The following is a 16,517-nucleotide window of genomic DNA, read 5'->3' on the forward strand; positions in this document are numbered from 1 at the left end:
AGTTAGGTTGATGCTGTGTCAGTGTAGACACTGAGTTACTTACATTGCGTGTTACTAGCCTGCAGGACCTGTCCCATAATGCCTCACATTGTCCTCTGTATAATAAGAACATAAGAATGGCCCTACTGGGTCAGACCAAAGATCCATCTAGCCCAGTATCCTATCTTCTGACAGTGGTCAGTGCCCCAGAGGGAATGAACAGAACAGGTAATCAAATGATCCATCCCCTGTTGCTCATTCCCAGCTTCTGGCAAACAGAGGCTAGGGACACCATTCCTGCCCATCGTGGCTAATAACCATTGATGGACCTATCCTTCATGAATTTATCTAGTTCTTTTTTGAACCCTGTTTATGGTCTTGGCCTTCACAACATCCTCTGGCAAGGAGTTCCACAGGTTGACTGTGCGTTGTGTGAAGACATACTTCCTTTTTTTTGTTTTAAACCTGCTGCCTCTTAATTTCATTTGGTGACCCCTAGTTCTTGTGTTATGAGAAGTAGTAAACAACACTTCCTTATCTATTTTCGCTACACCAGTCATGATTTTATAGACCTCAATCATATCTCCCCTTAGCCATCTCTTTTCCAAGCTGAAAAGTCCCAGTTTTATTAAACTCTCCTCATATGGAAGCCATTCCATACCCCATATCATTTTTGTTGCCCTTTTCTGAACCTTTGCCAATTCCAATATATCTTTTTTGAGATGGGACAACCACATCTGCACACAGTATTCAAGATGTGGGTGTACCATGGATTTATATAGAGGCAACATGATATTTTCTGTCCTATTATCTATCCCTTTGTTAATTATTCCCAGCATTCTGTTCGCTTTTTTGACTGCTGTTGCACATTGAGTGGATGTTTTCAGAGAACTATCCACAATGACTCCAAGATCTCTTTCTTGAGTGGAAACAGCTAATTTAGACCCCCTCATTTTATATGTATAGTTGGGATTATGTTTTCTAATGTGCATTACTTTGCATTTATCAACATTACATTTCATCTGCCATTTTGTTCCCCAGTCACCCAGTTCTGAAAAATCCTTTTGTAGCTCTTCGCAGTCTGCGTGGGTCTTCACTATCTTTAATAATTTTGTATCCTCTGCAAATTTTGCCACCTCATTGTTTACCCCTTTTTCCAGATCATTTATGAATATGCTGAATAGAACTGGTCCCAGAACAGACCCCTGATACAAGTGCTCTTGGTGAGTCTGTGCACTGCCAACACAAGGAGTGTAGTGTGCACATGCACAACCATTGTAATAACTGTGGTGGCTGTATAGCAATGTAACTTAGGTAGAGATAATTTTGTAGTGTAGATATGGCCTATGTCTCCTGGTCTATCGGCATTATTTATTGATTTTCATCCTCACATTCGTATTTCTAAACATTTTTACATCCCTGTTAAATTTTCTTTGGATTTTGGTACCAGTTCCATTTTCCTCAGAAGTTTTTTTAGCATGTAATCATTGACTGTGTAAAAGTGTTTTAAAACAAATTCATGATGCACTGGCATTTTTTTAAATGACAAGAAAAGCTTTTTTCCCCTTTATGATAGTAAAATGACAGTCAAATAAGAAAAAATATCTTGATTTAATATCCGAATTTCAGGCTTCAGCATTCCACAAATTTGTCATGTTTCCTGCTAAACATAGATTAATTAAGGATGCCAAAATTTATTACGATGATTAGACTAATGGTTCCAGGGACATTCTTGTCACAAAATGAGGTCTTTCCTCTAGAAGAGGAGAAAGCAGTAGAAAATTCAGTCTTCCCTGAATATGACCAATTTTACTATTTTCCTTTGTTTGGAAAGGAATTTTAAGAGAGAGAGACTAGTAGAGTGCACTTCAGAGAGTTAAAACTTGATATGCCAAAATGTGGATATTGGAAACCAATGGCATTTGTCACCCCTTTGCCTGGGGAAATGGAAAGAAAGCAATCTTTTCCTTTCCTCTCTAAGGGCTGGTCCACACTAACCCCCCCAGTTCGAACTAAGATATGCAACTTCAGCTACGTGAATAACATAGCTGAAGTCGAAGTATCTTAGTTCGAACTACAAGGTACTTACCGCGGGTCCACACGCAGCAGGCAGGCTCCCCTGTCGACTCCGCCTACTCCTCTCGCGGAGCAGGAGTACCGATGTCGACGGCGAGCACTTCCAGGATCGATTTATCGCGTCTAGACAAGACGCGATAAATCGATCCCAGAAGATCGATTGCTTACCGCCGAACCCGGAGGTAAGTATAGACGTACCCTAAGGTTTATATATGCCCTTCGGGCTAGATTATCTTCTCATTCTTTCCAGAGATGGATGGGGCCTTTAAGCCAACTTTGTGCTTCCCTAATTCTGGCCAGCCTCCTGTCTAGGTTTGTGCTAGGTTGTAACCATCCCTGATAGGCTTTCATGTCATCTGAAAATAGTCTGATCACAGTGCTCTCCAAACACACTTTCCTCTCACCTTCTTCCCGCCCCATATGCCAGAGCTGGGATAGAACTGTTATATCATCCCTATGCCATCTGACTAGTGCCATGACAATGGGGATATGTTCTGCAGGAAACTTTTAAGGCCCATTGTGTTATGGCAATGTGGTCACATTGTTGGATATTAACAGGGCCTTAGTGTTCAGTTGACTTTTGAATAGCTGCTTAAATGTTTATTTTTTTCTAATACCTCATTTTATACAGGTAATGCACCATTACATATTTGGTAACTGTTGCATCTTTATAAATGAAATGACCCCACCCCTCTCACAAAGCAAACTGGGAGGAAGGGTTGTGGTCCTCAGCTCCTAGAAAATACTAAAGAGTTTGTATTATGTGACAGGCAGCTCTCATGGATTCAAAGATAACGTTTATGCCCACATTCAAAGCCAACACTAGAGTGAACTGTTTTCTTTTGTACCCAAAGTCTCAATCAGAATAAGGCTTTTCTTCCCATATTACAGAGATACTTGAGCCCTGCTGACCAGAGCTGATGCCCTGGGGCTTTGGCCCCAGGCAGTCTAAGCCAGCCTTGGCGACTCCATTAAAATGGAGGCCTGACCCACAGTTTGAGAACCACTGCTCTAGTTTAAACCCTCAAGTGCCTCATGCTGCAGAGAAAGGCTACATACCCCACAGGATCTCTGTCAATATGACCCCAGGGGAAAATTCCTTCCCAACCCCAAACATGGCAGTCAGTAGGACCCTGAATATTTTGGCAAGACCCAGCCAGACCCCTGGGAAAGAATTCTCTGTAGTAACTCAGAGCCCTCCCCATCACCGGCTATGGGGTATATTTGCTACTAGCACTCAAAGTCTGGTAAGATGACTTTTTGGGACCAAGGCCCCTCATTTCACATTATACATTGTAATTTTTTTGACCTGAAAGACCATCCTCACCCTTTGGTTCACAGCCTAGTTAACAGAATTGTCTGCCATGCTTGAGCTATTACAGATAACATTCCATTGAAAAAATGTACAGAGTGCAAAATCTTCAGACTTATTCTATATTTAGAAACACAGTATGAACTTCCTCTTAATTACCTGATAATTATTAACTTTCCCCTAGTTACAGTGACACCAGCAATGTGAAAATCACCTTTCAGTTTGAAAAATTGATACCAACTATAGCTAAAAACAGCACCTGAGATTACTTTAACAAAGAAGTTAGCAAATATATATAATTTCGCTATTTTCTTCAGTTTGTTTGCTTTGTGCATTTGGCAGCAAATCGTGAACAACCAGTTCCCCTATTCCCCCGTACACTAAGTTTCTTGCTTGCTGAAAAGATCCTTGTGAACAAGAGAGCAAAGAAATCCATTTGCATTGTTAAAAAGTATTTTAAATAATGTCAGGACAGACCATTTCAAGGGGAGGGGCATCCAAAACTGAACATTTTTGAAACTAGTCAATCTAAAAATATTAAGTTAACGATGCCCTTGTAATTACTATTTTTTTAGGGCAAATTCTTCCAAATTCCTTTGTGCGGTTTTCATTCTACACTCCATTGGCTGCTCTTCATTTACGGGCTTGATGGCCCCTTTCCACCATGCAGAAGGGCCATACAGCTAGTGTTATTGTACTCCTGAGGATTCCTTCTAGGTAGGGTACATCACTGGATGGCACAAGGTCTGCGTTGTAGCAGTTCTAACACTATTCCCTTTCCCAGCCTAAGGGGTGTAGCTGGAGAGTTACGCAGTGCTCAGGTGACAATGGTTTTTCTAAAATACAGTGTGGCCAAACCAGCACCCAATCTGGATCCAGGATCAGGGAGCCACAAAGATGGTCTTGGCACTAAGCGAGCCCTTCTCTGGTCTTCCCCTGAGAACAGTTAAGTCAGACCAGAGAATATGGGCTTATATATTTAATTATCATAGTTATTTCAGTTACCTGTTGTTCCTTGGTTTCAATAAAAATCTAGTGACAAAAAGTAGTTGTAATTCATGTTGAAAAGTCAGGGTATTTTTAGGAGATGGAAAAATCTGTCTTTATCCCAGATGGTAAAGCAATGTTTAGGGATGTCCAAAGGGCAAAGTGGATGGAATAGATGTATTATTGTATCTTGCATTTCTGAATGGATAAAGAGTAGTGTGCATGTATAATAATTATTTAATGAAACAACTTATCCGTGGTCCACAAATGAGGTAAGCATCCAGTCTGAAACTGGAAATGGATCAGGACACATGAGAAAGGTATGTCAGAAAATATGAACAAAGGAAAGCAAAATACGGTTGCCAAAGTAAGATTTTTATAATTATTTTACTAATTAATCAAGGAGATAAAATAAAAATGCCCTAAAACATTGAAAAGAGCTTTTACTGTTAAATTAAATATGCTGTAAGAGAAATGCTAATTGTAAACCCTAGAAAGGCCAGTTATGGAAATTTGTAGCCAGACTTTGAAGTGTGTAGTCTAGCAAGGGAGATGTTAGGTTCCAGGGAAATTTTTTTTTGCTGTACAGTACTATAGTTGGGAGGTGCTCCCACCTTACCCCAGACAGGCACAGCCCACTGGCACTGGAGACAACAAGGCAGGCAAGGAGGCTGAAGGTGCTGTAGGCTAGGAGAAGCACGTTATGCAAGCACCAGGGGCGGGGGGCTCAACCCTTGGCCTGCCCACGACACCCCTTCCCCAGAGTCCCCACCCTTAACCCGCCTCTTCTTCCCCCCCTTTACTCCGCACGCCGCGTCCTCGCTCCTCCCTCCTTCCCCTGCCCATGGCAATCAGCTGGTTTGCGGCATTTGGGAGGCAGGGGAAGCCTGCACGTTGAGTCCTCGCTCCTCCCCCTCCCTCTTGAATGCCGCAAGCCAGCTGATTGCCACGGGCAGGAGGCTGGGGGAGGAGGGAGAAGGCGCTGATCCGTGGGGTCTGCCTGTGGGCGGGAGGCGCTGTCGGGGGGAGGCGTACAGGAGCTGATGGGGGGCTGCCAGCTGTAGACAAAGCAGGCAGTCAAACATTATAGCGAAGCATTGCACAACTTTAAATGGACCATGTTCTGTAATTGAGCAGGGATGTAAGATCAAAACAACTTTAAGCAAGAGGATGTTAAGTGGGGAGTTACTGTATCAGAAAGTGCTGAGATATATTCAAAATTGAAGCTACTATATCACTGTGTAACACAACTCTTCCTTATATAAATGAGTAGGCTTTGTAGAGAGAGTGGGGACAAATGAAGGTGCAAAGGAGCCTTGAACAGCTCTGTTCTAAATGTTTGGACCCAACAGTGTGACTGTTCTCTCAAGGGCAATCATTTGGTACATGCTGTGGACATGTGTCTTCAGGGGCGGGGGGAACAGAAGCTAGTGAAGGAGCTCCATTATCTTTGATCCTGTGTCACTAATAAGGGAGATGGGTTTGAAAGCTCAGATGCCTGTGGTTGTCCAGGACTGGAGGTCAAAGTTGTGCCACTGATTGAGAACTAAGAAAGTTAGCTAGAGATTAAGGGAATTGAATCAATCAAGAAAATAATGGATTGATCAATTGATTCATTAGACTTAAAATTGTTTAGAGAATGATGATATTGATGAGCCAGGAATGCTTTTTACTCATGAAGAGTTTTCAGTTAAGATTACTTTAATGTTTCCAATGCATGCTTACAAAACCCCTCCATCCAAGACTAGGGAACAATTGGTAAATTAAAGTTAAAATTGATAGACTGTACTATACAAATAACCATAATGGAGAAAACCTAAGCATACTCATTTTGAGAGAGACTTGTGGAGTAATGAAAGAGTCTCACGCTAATTGCTGACACTGGTCAAAAACAAAGTAAGAACAGTTAACAGTAACTAGGAATTCACTGTGTAGTTCTCAGACGCTATATAATCTCTGCAAAATTTATCTCGGGTATATAGACTTGGTAACTATGTTTCTCTCCCACATAGATAGGAATAGTGAAAGCATACAATGTTTTAAACACAGATCAAGTACATTTTAGTAGAAACATTATTGTAACTACAAATTTATTTTATGTTTCTAATGTCACGGAAAAGGTACAGTTTATGAAAGCCAAAGGCCTGTTCTGCTACATTAAGAAAAAACAGTTTCATAAAAAAACCACCCTCACTAAATGTAAGAGTGCAGATGAAGAGAATACCAAGGAAACACTTGGCTTTTGCATAATCTCTAATGTGATTAGAGCAGCAATGCCAAAAGTAGGAAGTTTCCTCAGAAGCCGCAGAGAGAGCGCCACCTTCACCATAATGTTTAGAGGGTTAATAGATATAGCCAACATTTTATGACAGGATTCCATTAATTAACAATAACTCATTAGGATGTAATATGAATGCATTAATGATAATCCATTAATATGAGGGATCTGAAGATATAAAAGCAGAATCAGAGATATGCTCCATAGTACATTGTAACAGTTTTAGGTAATGTTGCATAACAAAATTAGTCTGAATAATGATTGGTGAATTAACCGCACCAGCAGAGCAGATGATGTGAATACTATGGTTAGTTTAGGACAGCAGAAAATCATGCATAGGATATTCATGTTTCCACACTGGATCAATTTGCATAATGGACCTAATCTGGAAAGGGGTCTCAAACCCAGGAGGCTGCTTCTCAAAATGAGGCCCAATGTCTCTTAGAACTGAAATCAAACATTTTGTTGAAATAGATATATTTGCATTCTTGCAGGATGATGTTTTATATACCAGAAGAGGGCTGCAATACCACCACTTAGAACGGTTTTAATTATCACCACCACGTTTTGATGATGCCAGTGTATTTTGTGGCATGAATAAAATGAGAAGAAACTCAAAACAAATGTTAGGAAAAAAATCAGCAGCATTGACTTCAACAGATTCAACAAATATTCAAGCCACATTTAATAACTTTATGAAATTAGTATCAAAGAATATATAGTCAAAATACAGAAATAAAGTTGAATGAGAGAAAACAGCATGATGAGATCAAACAAAAGTTAAACAGAACAGATTAAATATAAAAAGTTAACTGAAAGGTCACTCTGCTACGTGCAGCAATATTTCAGCAACTCCTTTCTTTAATAGTCAATTTAACAATGACGAGCTAATTGGGGGAGGAGGGGAAGCTAAAGCATCACTTTGAAATGTCTGCTGTGTAAGTTACTGTGATTGTGCAAACAAAGTCACCCCAGTTTGCAACCTGTGTTAAATTTAGATTTAATAGATGTAGTGTCCGCTTTTGTTTTGCTTTTCTCGTGAAGCAGTACAAAGGTTTAGAATGAAGTGTCTGCATTTAGCTCTCCATTACATTTACATTTGCCTTTCATTTGGCTGCTATTGTGTGTGTTGTGGACTGCAGATGATTAAAATTTGCTTACACATCCAAACCTTTAGCTTGTCATGAATACATCACTTCTAAAAGTATGTGCTGTGTGCATTATTAATTACAGAATTATCATAAAGATACAGTAAGGCTTTCCCCACTCTGAAGTTTGCATTTTTTGGTAGGTAACAATATATCAGCTTTACTAACACCCTAATAATAGTCATACATTAATTTTATATCTCCATTCCTCCAAAAGAAAAAAAAAGACTGAAGGTGTGTACAGTTAGTTTCTGATTAGTATAAAATGTTCAGATTGGGATTCGATCTGCTACGGTAAAGAACATGAGTTACGTATAAACAAAATGTGAAAAATAATATTCCAAGTAGTTTGACTAGCAGCTGATGTTTCTGTAGTGCTCCTGTACACTATACAGTAAGCCCAGGAATAAAACAAAAAGCAAATCAAAAGTGTTTCGATGCAGGTTTAGGCATCAAGTGTATGTTATGGGCTGAACCTTCAGTATGCTCATTCTATGGTTTAGGTACATAAGGTACCAAATTTTGTCCATATCAGATACCAGATAGTTGGTGCATACATTTCAGACAATGGAACTAGAATTTGTTGATCTGAGACGGGATCAGTAATCTCTTGTTAAAATGTCAAAAAAGTGTGCAATAATAAGGCAGATTTCTTATTACACCATCTCTTTAGATATTTATCATTTGGTGAAACAAACAAGGTGCTTTAAAAACAGCAGAGTAATAGGATACAAACAAGTGCCAGAAAGAAGGAAAAATGCAAAAATGGGAACTACCATTTCTTCCACAATGAGGAATAGAGAACTTTTGTATCTGGTATTTGAAAGATTTTTAACAGCTGATACTCAATATCAGCTGCTTCCTGAAGTGTTGGCAAGATACCAGGTTTCTGGTACTGGCCCATTTCTAACATTATTTAAATATTCACATCATGCAATAAGCAGTTTCACACACTGCAATGTAATGGAAAATACTTCCTAAACTGAATTAGAATCAAGACCCAAAGCAGAACCAGAAAATAAATATCTTGCATATATGTCAAACTATATTCTTCAAACAAAACCTTACATCTTATCAAAGAAGTCAGAAAGTACCAACAAAAATTATATGCTTTCTACTATAATACTGTTAAATTTCCATGTTTGAGAATGTCCCATTTAATTTTTTCTGCCTTTTCAAATTAGGTGGCAAAGTAGAAATTCAAACACAGAGTAAAATGCATATATATGAGAGTGCTGGCTCAGCGAGATATCAAATATACAGCATTCTAGTGTCAAAAGTACAGGCAGAAATGTCCAAGATTTCTTGGTGAAAAAGGGGCATTTGAGGAGTAAAAATTCTACTTAACAATCACTCACATTTTAACAGTGCATTAATTATAACAAAAGCCAGATGAGAAGTGAGCAACAGAATCGTAATGTTCCGTGTTCATAACAGAATATTATCCTCTGCTCATTTAAACGAGGTTGGAAACATATACTCATGTATGTGAAACTTTAAGTAGCTAGGTTTATTCTTTTTTCAGGATTCTTGCAAGAGGCAGAGTTGTGACACTGCATTGAATTGGATGATAGTAGAAGGTGGTTTTGCTAGAAGCCTTTCTCCCAACGCTGTGCCTCTGTCTTATCAAAGGATTACGAGTCCTGCAATCTGTTTTGATCTATTCTTTTGCCTCTAGGAAAAGGGTTTCTTGAGGATACAGTTTTACCTCCAGTAATGATTTATTTGGATCCAACTGAGTCACCTGTAAAGATAAAAAAGAAATCTGAAAAGACATGTATAAGTAGATTTCCTTTGAACTGTATATTTTTAGGAGTATAGATTAATGTTCATTGGGGAGCAGTTTTGATTTCTGCCTGGGGGATTCACAAAGGTAATTCCCATTAGTGCTAATGGGAGCTCTGTCCATTCCCAGTACATTGGTGAAAGAACAGATTCAACAGATGCTACACATTTGCTCAGAGAAAAGTTGTTTACTTTCCCTCATCATCTTCAGTATGAAGATATCTGTTTTTGTCACAGTGGATGTCATTCTGAAAGGATTATTGGAACACTGGGGGTGAAGGTGAGAGACACGAAAAGACTACAAGCTCACATGCATCCTAAATGCCCACTTACTTCAAGGGGAGATTTAAGTGTGCAAGAATGTAGGATTGGTTTTATATTTTATTCATTTGAGCCCTGGTTCAGCAAAGCATTACGGGCCAGATTTTTAATGGCATTTAGGAACCTAAAGATGCAGATAGGCACGTAGTGGGATTGTCACACCTAGGCATCTAGCTAAGCACTGGGAATTAGGTGCCTGAGCGCTTTTGAAAACCCCACTATGCACCTATTTGCATCTTTAGGTTCCTAAATGGCTTTAAAAATTGGCTCTTAAAGCTTTGAGCACCTTCAACTACAACTGGCTTTCACTTTAAACTGTGAGTAATCTCATCCCTGTCCAACAAAGCATTCAAGCCCCATTGAAGTAACTTCAGTGAAACTTAAGCGTGTACTTAAGTGCTATTTTTTTAAATATTCTCTAATAAAATTTAAATGTACTCAAGTGCTTTGGAAACTGTCCTACATATGGGCTTGATCCATGCATTTAGGCTCAGTCTCTAGAGCTATGAAGTTTACCAGCAAATACCTCCTACTGAAATGTTTCACATACACAAAATAGTGGAGAGGAGAGCCCAGCCTTCTGAATCAAACATTTGTATGTTGCAACATCCAGATTTGTATAACACCACTGTGGCATTTAAAAGGACAATGGCAAGGTTTTGCTATAAATATTTAAACACTACTTTTTACTTTGTTTGAAATAATTCATTGATAGTTTGAACTTTAGTTCTGTTTGCTAACCCATTTTTTACTTCTTTCTTTGCACATGCACACTGGTTTGTTATTGAGGGTATGTTCATGAGTACTGTATTATTAGCATTATGCTAAAACAGCAATGACAAATGCATACAGGCAAGCCTTATTTAGAAGCAAGAAGTGTTTTACCTATGACCATATCATGCCACTGGTTTTTAAGGAGTACTTTTAATAGAAATAAATGCTAAAAAAATAGAATCAGTGACATATTAGGGTCCCAAGTGTGTCAGGTATTAGAAATTACTATAATTAACACCTAGTGTATTTAATTTTCATTTCTGCCTTGAATGCAGTTTGGGTATGGTATGCTTCTCTTATCAATCCTGGTATACTAGAAGTTTTAAAATGCAATTAAAAACTGAACTGAAAAAATTGTTTTCAAAATTTCAAAGACTGGATTGGGAAAACAGATTTTTTTTAAAATAGTAAAATATTGTATCTACCTACTTTGATGTATCCGTTTAATTTTATAGCATTTATTCCAAAAATCTTTATTGCCACTGTTTTACTGTGCACTTGCAGATAATTAACTATTTTTACATTTAAAAAAAATGTGCTTATCACTTCTCTAAGCACATTTTCTAAGATTTAAAATCAATCTCATTCACCCTGATGAATGTAATGGAACTTAAAAAAAATACGGATGCATATTTTTAATTCCCAATGCTGGGATATATTTTCTTATGTTTTAGATACCACAGTGAGTTATCTGTGAATGGTAGAGAAGAAAAATAGTTTGTACAGACACCAGACCATTAAAATTCATTTGTAGATAATAAGAATCTAACTCTAATTATGCATTCCTGCACAGATGCTGCTTAAATTATTGAAAGGTTATCTTAGAAAGCAAACCTGTTATGTAAAAAACAGCTAAAGTAGTGCGTTTAAGTTTGTGATTACAGAAGTATACTAATTAAGTACCTTTGTTGCATTTTTAATGCTTTAGTATTCTTCTGTTACAGTCCATTGCATTTAGGCGCTGAAAGGGAAGTATATAGGGACCTTTATAATTCTCAGCACAAGAGGTACAGTGCACCTGAGAGAAGCAATTTTATTTCTCTGTTCAGTTTAAACCTGTATCTAATTAGATCCTCTCTCGTTTCAAATCCCACAACCCCTTTATTGCAAAAGCAAGAAAATGTAGGTGGAGAGAGAGAGATTTGTTTGTATCAGGCAAAAACGGATTTGAAAAGCAGCGCTGGGTTAATGAACACTATCCTCCAGACTGTAACCAGATGGAAACCTATTATTCACTTGAGTGTAATTAATGATACACAGCCTAATCAAAACTCTTGGGTTTGCAAACTTCAGTTACCTTAATAACAACGATGAGCGATGTCCTTTTCTCAATTTCTTTATATGTGGGAAGTTAGTTAAAAGCAACATTCAGTACCTGCAGTAAGAAGCCTGTGCCACTTTTCACCCTTGATTTCAGTGTGCTGTTTTTTAATTCACTGAGGGACAGCAGAGTTTGCAAATGTTTACACCATTACCCAATTAACTAACAATATGGCTCCTACATCTGTCAACAAACAAAGCTGCTGTTGCTTTGTTTTAGCTCCTTGGCATTTTCTGTTCATATGGGTCGCCATTGTACTTAATTATCACGCCATAACCCTTCTGCAGCTTCTACTTTGTTATTTGTGGTTTGTAAATATGTTGTTTACCAAAAAGAACAGAAGCTTTATTAGTGAACACACCTCTGACCAAAAGAAATGCTTCAACTGGTGAATAAATGATTAAATACAGGACTAAGCTAAAGCACCTTGCAACTTCAAATATCTTTAGAATTAGAAACCAAGAGAGTTGTATACAAAAGACCAAAGGCCCTGTGAGAAATGTCACTAACACAGGTGTCTCTACCCCACTTTCTAGTGAGATTTATTCTGCTTAGCCAGATTTATATGGCTATTTCACAGTGTAACTTCAAAGCCTGAAACATTCTTTATATTCACTTTATAATCTGTTACATTAATACGACATTAAAATAAAATCTGGCACTTCTAAAACTTTGCTCTGATGTAATGTTTTTCATTCATCGTGTGTGTGTGTGTGTGTGTGTGTGTGTGTAAAATATATACATCTGAAGACTACTGTGTACTACATATGTTAAACTGAACAGAAAATGAGTTCAGAAATCCTGTTTATTATCTAAAGGTAACTTGCACGTTATGGCCCCAATTTAGGGAAGAACTGAAGCATGTGCTTAATGCTAAGCACTCAAGTAGTCCCATTGCTCTCAATGAGACTCAGGCACTTCAGGTTCAGCACACACGGAAGTGCCTTACTGTTTACAAAATTCCCCTCAAATGAGGCGTTCAGTACATTTGTTTAAGACTTGCTTTTTTCTTTTTATTCTTAGATCCTGAGAAATCTAAGTCACTAGCTCACGCTCAAATGATGCCCCACTTATCCCATGGTTAGAAAAGCATATTGGGCATAGAGTTGGCCCAATGAAGAAGTCTTTTTACATAACTTAGTGGTTTTGCAAAGTTTTAATTATTCTATATTCCAAGGGATATAAAACAAGAGCAACCGTTTATATATCATATAAAAGGCCCTGTCAGCTGACGTCATGCGCCATCAGGGTTCCATGTCCGATACGATGCCAATGGCTTAGTGTTTGTTGGGATGCCACATAAAATGGGAGAAGGTGATGGGAGCAGCACTGGATGTTCAGGAGCTCGAAGTACATCTTAAAGTATAATAATGTGCTCAGTAAAGTGCTCAGCTTATAGAAGAACAGGAGTACTTGTGGCACCTTAGAGACTAACAAATTTATTAGAGCATAAGCTTTCGTGGACTACAGCCCACTGGCTGAGCCATTACAAACATTGACTCTATCTCCCCTTGTAAGTACTCTCACACTTATTATCAAACTGTCTGTACTGGGCTAGCTTGATTATCACTTCAAAAGTTTTTTTTCTCTTAATTAATTGGCCTCTCAGAGTTGGTAAGACAACTCCCACCTGTTTATGCTCTCTGTATGTGTGTATATATATCTCCTCAATATATGTTCCATTCTATATGCATCCGAAGAAGTGGGCTGTAGTCCACGAAAGCTTATGCTCTAATAAATTTGTTAGTCTCTAAGGTGCCACAAGTACTCCTGTTCTTCTTTTTGCGGATACAGACTAACACGGCTGTTACTCTGAAACCTGCTCAGCTTATGATATTCTCTGGAAATAACTTTCATTGGTGTGTTTTATATTCTATGCATTTTAATATCTTTTTATAGCAAAAAAAAGTTTTTCCTTCCAAACTCATTTTCTGCAGCATTGGCATGCTCACCTGAACTGACCTACGTGTACTGCTACTACACATTCGCATCCTGTACAGCAGCAATTTTACTGTTTACAAGGTATGGTTTCTTACCCACCCTAACCCTGCAGGGAAGAGATAAGAAAAAAAAATGGCTTAATGCCCAGGAAGGTCATTTAAAAATAATGAACTGAATATACAATTATTATAACACGTACTTGAGCAGCAAATATCACACCCTTCACCTCCCTCTACACCGTAGGACAAGGATCCGATTCTTGAGTAGCACAAATCTCTCTTCTACTTACACACGCATGAATACATTTCATGAATCAAATGCACAAAGAGTTCTTTTACTCTCTTTCCTAATCCCCCTAAGTATAAATGCAGTGAAAATTACTTAAATGCACACCTGGTAAAGGACTAAATCTGTTTAAAAAACTATATTTTCACTCTGACACACAAACAAATACAGTGACTCCTTTCTACCCGTTAAAATAATAATCTCTGTGTGTAAAAGGGTTATCTGGATAATAGGGTCAACTGTGGGCACAAATAAAGAGTGTGTACTTTTATAGAAATAAATGCAATTAGATCTGGTTTAGCTGAATTCGCTTGAAAATACTTTTAATTTGAATGAAAGAAACCTGTCATGTTAACAAATAAGGAACAATATTATATCATAGTTAGCAAAACATGGCAAATAAAACATTACACATCTTGTTTACAATAAAAAGCTTTAATCCAGAAACACGGAGTGACTGAGCTATCATACCTATATGTACCTGACTTCTGGATACTTTTAAAAACAAAATTTTAGATCCAACACATTTCTTCCAAGATGTATATTTAATCCAATAACCAATATTAACATATCCAAGAAAGATATGCTATAACCCGACCCCCACACTCCTAATCCTCCCCCCACAAAATCCATATAGCTTTCTGGTAAAAACTGACTTCAGTGGAGCTATGACAATTTACACCAGCTGAGAATCTGCCCATAGATCCGGTTTCTCCAGGCCATATGTGCCTGACTTATATTACTACCTGTCTGGCTAGATTGTAAACTAAGTGAGGCAGAGACCACATCCTCCTCTGTCTTTTGTACAAAGCTGAGCACACCAACAGAGCACAAGAGCACAACACATAATAACAATAAACCAAAAACCAGTGGTGTTCAGTTTTTCAATTTTATAGCGAGTCTTGTGATATTTGGGACTTTTCTTCCAGCCTCAGCTGCTGGGGCCAGGTGATTACTTGAAAATCTCACTTTCAATTTTTTAAAAAAAAGTAAGTTTCTAGCCCTTGTAGTTGCAGAGAAAATGTTGAACATGTGAACCCTAACCGCTGCAACACCAGAATCCAAATAAAAGGAACCACATATTTATTATTTTTAAACAGGTCTTGATTTTTGAACAAATCTCATGAGTTTATGGGGCCTGGCTCATGACATTTTAACAGTTGGAGTTGGCAATACAGTATAACCTCAGGGTTACGAACACCAGAGTTACAAACTGATCAGTCAACCACACACCTTTATGCAACCAATCAGCAGCAGAGACCAAAAAGAAAAAGGCAAATACCATACAGTACTGTGTTAAACGTAAACTACTACAAAAATAAAGGGAAAGCAGCATTTTTCTTCTTCAGAGTAAAGTTTCAAAACTGTATTAAGTCAATGTTCAGTTGTAAACTTTTGAAAGAACAACCAGAACGTTTTGTTCAGAGTTATGAACATTTCAGTTACGAATAACCTCCATTCCCAAGGTGTTCGTAATGTTGAGGTTCTACTGCACTGCAAAACAGTGTTAGATCTGCTCAGAGTGTTTGATGTCCTTAGATCTTTTAGAATTAAAAAAATAAAAAAATAAAACCAAACATATCCAAATGGCATCCGCAAGTTTTATCTTGTTATGCAGTCGTGTATTGCTAGATCTCATTTTTACAAGCATAGTTCCACCGCAACATATGTGGCTTTCAGCAACTTTGGACACAGCAAATTAAACATGTTAATAGTAAGAGTTTGCATTTACATCGTAACTTTCACCCAAGGATCTCAAAGCACTTTACAAACATTAAAACAGCTATTGTGAATTAGGTCTGATCCTTACTTGACAGATGGGTAAACTGTAGCACAGAGAGATTATGTCACTTGGCAAGGGATACCCAGTGAGTCAGCAGCAGAGTTGGGAACAGAACCCAGGAGTAGCACTGGGTGAATAACTGAGTTTTCAGTTCAGGGGCAGTTCTGGGGGGGAAATATAATTGGTTTGAGTTGAAATGAATCTGGATTTTTTCAGAAGTTTTGGCGAATAGAAAAGGCCTGTTTCAGGTCAGTTCCAGAGCAAGGATTTGAACCTGGGTCATCCCAGGTGAGGGCCTTAATCACGTGGCTTAAGATGATTGGTGAAGTGCCAGGGGGCAGCAGCAGCACCTCCTCTTCTGCCTCTACCTCTTCTGGCTGTTTTGTGAATAGCTGAAACTATTCATGTCAAATTCACAAATAGTTTTGGGTCGATTGAAACTGCATTTTTTTGTTAAATAAAATATTCGCCTGAAATATTTCACCCAGGTCTGTTCAGGAGTACTGGCTCCCACACCCTTGCTCTAA

At 38.2% G+C, this 16,517-nt stretch overlaps 1 protein-coding gene across 7 annotated transcripts in view; it reads right to left on the reverse strand.

The window, feature by feature from the left end:
- Nucleotides 1-7,293: 7,293 nt before the first annotated feature.
- The window catches only part of FAF1 (Fas associated factor 1), a 327,508-nt gene continuing 318,284 nt past the window's right edge, over nucleotides 7,294-16,517 (reverse strand). For all 7 annotated transcript variants that reach the window (XM_042845001.2, XM_065553822.1, XM_008167963.4 and 4 more), the window contains one exon: nucleotides 7,294-9,524. In XM_042845001.2, coding sequence (XP_042700935.1) covers nucleotides 9,441-9,524 — 84 coding nt within the window. In that variant the 3' untranslated portion in view covers nucleotides 7,294-9,440. The remainder of the gene's footprint in view (nucleotides 9,525-16,517) is intronic.

The sequence above is a fragment of the Chrysemys picta genome, chromosome 8 (assembly GCF_011386835.1).
Source record: "Chrysemys picta bellii isolate R12L10 chromosome 8, ASM1138683v2, whole genome shotgun sequence".
NCBI classification, from domain to species: Eukaryota; Metazoa; Chordata; order Testudines; family Emydidae; genus Chrysemys; species Chrysemys picta.